The sequence below is a fragment of the Morone saxatilis genome, unplaced genomic scaffold, assembly GCF_004916995.1.
Source record: "Morone saxatilis isolate NCDOM2014 unplaced genomic scaffold, NCSU_SB_2.0 Contig14, whole genome shotgun sequence".
Lineage (NCBI taxonomy): Eukaryota > Metazoa > Chordata > Actinopteri > Moronidae > Morone > Morone saxatilis.
Window position 1 is genome coordinate 13,593,429 of NW_023339696.1, and position 7,800 is coordinate 13,601,228.

The following is a 7,800-nucleotide window of genomic DNA, read 5'->3' on the forward strand; positions in this document are numbered from 1 at the left end:
CTAAGAGACTGAGGTCTGAGCTCAAGCTGCCAGCTACACATCACATGAACTTGTGTTGGACTGTGTCAAGCCAGCCTTGTTATATTCCATATTTTTTTATTCCTCCACTCTCTCTGTGAAATAGTCAGAGGTTATTCGGAGCAGTAAGAAGATGATGTCAATATTCCGTCTCGCACACTTGACAGCCGAGCAAATTCAATTGGACTGACTCCGCCTTATTCATGCGGGACTTGTCCACAGGCTTTTCATACTACCGCCTGCCTGTCTGCATGCCCGGTGCTCTGTAACGGAGCGAGCTCTCTCCACAATCCCCCAGTCACTCACCCCTCATCACCAGTGTGGAGCGGTCTGACGCGCAGGACCAGCAGCAGCCAGGACTCTTCCCGGGAGTGTGTGGCCACCGAGCAACATGTTCCCAGCGCGGAGACGGGGAAGGCGCACCGGGGGCTCGACGTTGGCGCCGCGGACCATGGTTACAGCCGGACGGGCGGGACAGGTCGGACAGGTGTGGGTCTCATGTTGGATTCTGCTGTCGGCGACTTATATCCTCGGCGCTCATGGTCAAGGTAGGATGCGCAACTCAGAATTTTTTTGAATGGTCACATAGTGCAGCCACTGTTGTATTTTTGGAAGCGAGCAGAGGAGCGCACAAGAAAGTCTGTGGCAGAGGTGAATAGGATGAAAAAGATAGAAATAAGAAAATCAAAAACTACTCCAAAATTTATAGATGTGTGCTTTTAGAGATCTGCTCTTATTGCCAACTTTCGACCGGTCACAGCTATGCCTGACACACCATATAAGATTTAATCCGTCTAACAACAACGTGTGTAAACTGTCGTTTTCACCTCCTCCACATTCCCCACTATAACCTCAAGGCCAGTTGCATGCCCCAAACGCCCCAGGAGCACAGCCTGCCTCTGCAACACTGGACACTAATATTTAGTGACAAATGTTGGTTGGTTCAAATGCGCATATATGATTTGTCATTGTGACTAACAGTCACTCCATACTCATTATGATTCAGTCTATTACTCTAAGTGTTCTGTCTCTGTGACTTTAAATGGTTTAGATAACATATTCACATTCATGTTAACAGTTTTACTGTTTAGTGTTTTAATTTTTTTTTATTTGTAAATGCTTCGGGTTACTAGGTTTTTTTAAGGGTCCCTGTGACCTGTAAAATGTTCTCAATCTCCAGTGAAATGTTTAAAAAGGCCAGTGTCCCTGGGTGAGAAACCCTGGAACAAATAGTTTCACTGCTTGTAGATTGAGCCATCCATCCTACCTATATATATAGCCTAGCAGAGTCATTAACTTATATGAATATGTATAATAGGAGGGCCATTATTTGAAGGCATTATTACATTTGCCTAAATGTCCACTTTTGCTCTTTTACTCACAGGCTGTGTGAGAGTAATATGCATGGTACAGAACGAATTACTCACAACATGTATGTTTTTTTATTCACATCCACCAGAGGTGTGTGGATAAAGGCATGAACGGGGTCTACACTAATCATACAATTACTTGGTCTGACTTGTCACTCGTCCTCTGTCAGTGGATGACCTGTTGACCAGTGAGAAGCTAATGAGATGTAGAGTAGATGGTAGATAGAGGCAAAAAAGCCAGCGAGAGCAAACCCTTCCTGCCACCATATGTCATAATTGGAAAACCATAACTGCCAGTTGTCACAAGAACTAAAGGTAAGTTGATAAAGGGGAAATTATATTGTGTGGGCTTACTGGGCTGGAAATTTTATCAGCAGTCTTGATGTATATTCACATTAAACGGTGTTTAACCTTATGCTTCAGAATTCAACCACAGGGTTGTGCTTTTTATTACACAGGGACATGCAGAACCAAAAAAGAAAGACGTGTGTTTGACATACCAATCCCTGAGGCATTTACTTCAAAAGGTCCCAAAGGAGAAAAAAAAAAGTTGTGTATTGAATGTTGATCTATATGAGAAGTGGCTTTTCTATGCAATCACAATGCTCAGTACACCAAAGTGCTAAAAGCAGCATAATCCCTTTGCTTGTTTGTCTTTGAACAGGTCGCATTGCTCCAAAGTGCTCCCAACCTTATCTGAAAAGAGTCTCAGGCGTGTCTTATTATGCAGGGCACAGTTCCTCTAGCTGTTATTACCATCCTTTTCTCGAGCTAACATGCCAGGAGTCTGTAAGGATCTGTTGAGCGCTTCAAGGCTACTTCACAGGGCTTTACCTTTCCTCCCCAAACAGACCTCTTTCTCATCATTGCAGTTGGTATTCAGGCCCCTTGAATGTTCCCGGCTGCGCATTAGCATTGGTGAGAGATTCACTCTTCTGTCTGCCTGCTCTTTCAATTGAGAAGGACCTCCTCTATGGCGCACAATCGCTGCTTTAGGTTCTTTAGTGAAGACGCAGTGCAGTCTTTACGGGGGTCCTCTCGCAAGCCAGTAAGGGCTTGTTCTTCTAAAGTAAGAAGCAGATCTCATCCTCATGGGGCATCCATGTTTGCAAATGACTGGCAGTGCAGCTGTGCCTATGCATAAAGTGAAGTGAGATGCTGTAGTCATTCCCTGAGAGCCAAGGACCTCTGAGGATGTCATAAATTAGGCGACATACATGCACAGGAGGCCCCCACGGAACCGGAGGTGGCATGTACTTGTTTTTCTGCAGGTTCCTACTGAGGCTCCTGCTGCGTTTAACACTGCTGGCTGCTCTAGTGCACAAGAGGATACCTGATAGAGGCCATGGGGAAACATCTCTCCTGCCACAGGCTGCTCTCAGCAGGCCATTTTAAGACTCGTTTAGACCCCCTCATCAAAATACCAAGTAAATAGATGTGAGGTTTAGTGTTTCTTCACCTCTTATTGGTCTCTGTGTCTTCATCTATCTGCGTGTCTTCTGAGTGGGTTTGTTTCTATGTGATCTTGTTGGGTGCGTCTGTGAAAATGTGTGTGCTTGTTGGTGCTTACTGTATGTTCCTCCCTATTGAGCTTTAATCTAGATAGCAGCATTGACATTCTGCCAACCGGCAGCTGCTATAATTTTCTGGACGTACGTTATTATGCAGCTTGACAGCTGTCAGCCATTTCCAAATCTTTAAATCTTATGATAATCCACCATGCTTACAAAAAAGCATTTGTTTAAAACACTCTGAATCCTTGTGTGATTAAAACTCCCTGCTCTAATGCAGGCACCAGATCATAATTCATCTACATTGGTGACACACTAACGCACATGCGTATGCAAACACACCCACAGAAAGATAGAAAAATCAATGTGTACAAGATTACACAACTCCATCAAGAGAAATATAATACAGTTTTAATAGAATCAAAGGCATCTCCTAGTTCCAACAAAGAGTGATGACAAACCCAATCGTATTCGCCCACACGTACAACACTCCACAAATAATAGAAAGCTTAATCTGTTTTGCATGTAGCTTCACAAAAGTAGACCCACATATTCACATTGATGCCACATTGGCCTCGGGCATCTGATTTTAGACATGATACTGAATCCTGAGCCATATGTGATGAAATCATTGCATTTTGCTAAACTTAAAGCACTTGAATCACATCACAAGTCCCATATGGGACACAGTGACGTGGGGAGTGGGAGTGCTTCTCAACTACTATACTACACACTGTGCATATTTATGACATATGTATCTCCCTGTTTGGCAAAATGTAGTTAATTAAACATGTTTACTGTTCCAGAGAGCTAACAGATGTCTGCTAAAATTTGGACTAAATGCTTGTTTTCTTCACAATGTGGCTTGTGCCCAGAAAGACCAGCTAGTGGCTTGCACAGCCTCAGGTGAAACGCACGGCAGCCTGACTTCCAAATCAGACTCCTTGTGTGTCTTCAGCCTCCCATGTCTGGCTGGTTGGCTGCTTTTTCTCTGGCTGCCAAATGCTGTCCACACATGTTTATTCATGTTGCCACAGGATGCTTTATTCACCAAGATGGAACATATCACAGCTGAATTAGGAAAAAAATCTGGCATCAACATTTGAAATAAATGAATGAAAAAAGCCTAATAGATTTTCAAAAATGGGGGAAAAAATAATGGTAATGTTTCAGAAAAATGCAAGCGCCTCAAACCTGTTAAAGGGTGACAAATGATTCTGATCTACTTTATTGTTGAAGAACAATAGGGCCGCTGCACTGTCAACGTTTTTTAGCTTCAGGAGGCCTTTAATTGGCTCAGTCGAGCAGCAAAACTGTGTTTATAGTTCATAATGGAAATGTAATCAAATTAACTTGTACCGCAGGGTTTTGGCATTCACCCCTTGCCCAGTAATTGCCATTTGCCCAAAGGCCTATGTTAATGGCTATTTGCATGGGGCAAAGAGTCCTATCTCCCACCACGTGTCTGTCATGCTACCATATTAGGGCAGCTGGCTGAAATAGTTACTTACTATGCTGGAGTTTAGTTTTGCTGTGCTAATGTTGAGAACGTATTACGTGTTACTATGATGTGAGTTTGTGTTGAATTTTATTGGATAAAGTAAGCACACAGTAACCCAAACCTGTGTTTTTAATGAAAGGCTGGAGAATACAATGTATGATGAATCATGTGAAACAGACTGATTGAATTCACCAACAGACAGTTTTTCTTTATCTCCCCAAATACTGTTTAGAAAAGGTGAGGTTTCTCACATTTGAGTTTTTAATAGTAGCAGCACTGACTGAGGAGGCAAGTCCTTCTTTTGGGGCTAATTTTAATCACATAGCTGGGAGTGGTTTTGTTTCCATGTCTCCTTGTTTACTGATGAGACTGAGGGGAGAAGTGCTGTAGGGGGAAACAGACGTATTCTTCACATATTAATTCTCCTGGCTAAAAGTCTAATCAATCTGACACAGGACCAGGAGGCACCTCTTCAGCTATCAAGAACAAAAAAGCAATGTCTCAGAACAGGCCCAGAGCTGGGACAGAAATTGAAAGAGGAAATGACCTTGGATACAGAGTGGGAATTGAAGTGGTACTATTTGTTTAATTTAATATCATTTTGACAAGGGAGCAAAGATGTGCATGCTGCTTCATCAAAGCATCATTCTAAGGAGCAATTTGAAAAGTGTTCAAAATGGTGTCATTACTTTCATCCAGGGAAAAGAAGGATTGTAGTGAAGCGGTATTCTTGGACCATACATCTGTCTTCAAGCCCCCAAGCTGTTCCATGTAAACATTTAAACAACACAAAGGCAACTCAAGGAAAACTGTGGTGAGAAACAATGTTTTTTACAGCATAATGTGCGTTCTGAATCTCTGCACTCATTCAACTTGCCCCCCCTGGGGACTGGTGAGTGTATTCTTGTGTTGTGAATAAAATGGCAAAAGAGGCACAGAAGTAGAGAAATTGAGGAGAAGCTGTAGTGGGGGTGGCAGACTCTTGTTTTTTCTCCCTCTCCTAGTAAAAACAACTGGTTGTACCAATCCATTTTTCTTTGTACATTCACACAAATGAATTCACATTCTGCTCCATTCTTCTACCAAGCCAATCACAACACTTGGTTATGCTGCTCTACCACTAGCAGCAAGTTTCCCTGGAGCAAGTGATGATGTGGAATATACACACCAATATTGGTGCTGTTGCTCAATACAGAAACACAGAAAAGAAAAGAAAAGAAAAAAGAATCAAATGAGCAACATGCTCCATAACATATGGAACTGGAGAATATAGGAGAAAAAAATGTTTCTTCTGTATCTTCTTCAATGGCTCATTTGACTATCATAGAAGCATTCTCAAGCTGATGAGCTTTCACCTTGCTCTTTGAAGAGAGTATCTTTTGCATAAGCATTTCACATGGAGTTGGGGTCAGGGGTCAGCAGGTTGACGGGGCTGGGTGAGCGCGGAGACTATTTCCGTCCATGGCATACTTTCTGTCCATGAGCAGGGTCTCGTCTGGAAATAAGGAGCCTCCGTGCTCTCCATCTGCAGGGCTGAGTTTGCTGCTCTTCTCAGGCTGTGCTTGGCAGCATGCCTACCAGTCCCACTAGGGGGCCTGGCGAAATGCCTCAAGCTGCATCTCAATGCCTTGTGCTCAGTATTGATTAGGACCAGAGCTGACTCTCACTCCCCATTGTCCTGTTCTTGGCCTCATGGGAATTCCATATCATGTTTGATATCGCATTTGTTTCCCAACACCTGCCTTCTTCCTCTTCCCCAAGATAAGCAGGGCCCAACATGAGGCCCTCCCCTTTCCTGTCACATTTTGACAGTTCTCCACCTTAACTGTAAACAAATGGCTTGCAACAGAGACACTAGGGGATGTCAGTGTGGATGTTAAAGCACGGATCATGCAAAGGCATCAACTGAGATAAATCTAAAGAAATTCCTACCAACAATCTCATCCAGCAGCGCTTTTGTGTTTGCTGATAAGAAATTCCTGTCTGGTATGCATGGCAGAGTAGAGCTGCTTGTCATTGTAGTATGGCAGCGCTTTAATGTACACATATCTTTGATCACTGTCCTTGCCTCTAACATCAGCAGAGTGTCAGTTAAGAATTGTGGTGATGACAGGAGCTGTCAGCAGTACGGCAGGCTTCTGCTCTATGGCTCATGTCACATCTGGATTCCCTTTCCTTGGCCCCTCAGCACCTGAAGCGCCATGAAAGCGCCATGAAAGCATATGGCGGGTATCAACTTCAAGTGAAAGCCCAGACAAAGCCTTCGTCCAACACTGCCTACTGTCCTATCCTAAGGAAAATTGCATGTAGAAAGATTAAAAAAGAGAACTTCCAACGATTTCCATTGTAAATGTTTGTTTTTACCCTCACAGTAAAGGGGCTATTTATACAACTAAGAACAATGAGTGGCGACATGTTTGACTCATTTTCCATTGTCATTATACAGATAATGTAATGGAACATTACATTTTCATTTATATGCTAAGGAAATAATTGACTGGTACAATTTAAAGTACTTAATCGAAACATACACAATGAACAAAGGCTCCAGAAAAATATGGGTGATCTGAGAGCTTGACTGCTTGAATGATACAAATGATCTAAATATACAGTACATACAGAAATCAGTACAGCGTTGCAGCTCCTATTGAAATCAGCAAATTGGCAGTATTCTCTCTGATTCTACATTCTTACAGGATTAATATGTGCAGGGCCAAGAAGAGCTGGTTTTTGACAATGAAACATGAATCTGCCAATACACATTTTTAGTCCATCATGTGTTTCTGCCTGGAATGATTTAGGATTAGTTTGGGAGAGCTCCTCCGAGGTTAAGTGGGAATTCTGTGGGGCATTGCACCTCTGAAAGCAACCAATACTGACAAGGACAAAAGAGATCCTGAGCAGATACAGATGCCTATTTATTTTAATTTCAAAGGCAGCTTGAAAGAGGAATCTAATAAAAGTTCCAATTGATCTAATGCATGTTAGCAGATGCACAAACATGCACACAGCAAAAGTGTGCATGTACACTAATACGCAAACACATTTTCTTCCTCTAACACATGCATCTGCACACAAGTGCAGATTGTTTCATTATCGCTAAATGGAGCTTTCTCAAAAGACCAAACCAGTATTTGAATCCTGTTTTCGGCACAACTAATGAAAGTGGGGCACAGCCATGGTGTCTCGTGTGAATAGACAAAATCAGAATCAGCTTTTTCAGTGTGAAGCGTCATGCTCGGATGGTCCTCTGTGCAAAATACTTTCCAATTTAACCTGTCTCTCTGCCATGTCGCAGTCACTGCCAACTGCAGTGAGGTGGTGGAGAAAGGGGAACAGAACGAGAAATGAATATTGCTATGGACTTTGTGAGGAGGCAATGGGTGGGGGGGTGGGGGGG

General features: G+C 42.9%; 1 protein-coding gene across 1 annotated transcript in view; it reads left to right on the forward strand.

Moving 5' to 3' along the window:
* Positions 1 to 409: 409 nt before the first annotated feature.
* sdk2a (sidekick cell adhesion molecule 2a) overlaps positions 410 to 7,800 on the forward strand; it is an 80,295-nt gene continuing 72,904 nt past the window's right edge. The window contains exons 1-2 of the mRNA XM_035655216.1: positions 410 to 566; positions 2,261 to 2,263. Of these exons, the coding sequence (XP_035511109.1) occupies positions 410 to 566; positions 2,261 to 2,263 (160 nt within the window). The remainder of the gene's footprint in view (positions 567 to 2,260; positions 2,264 to 7,800) is intronic.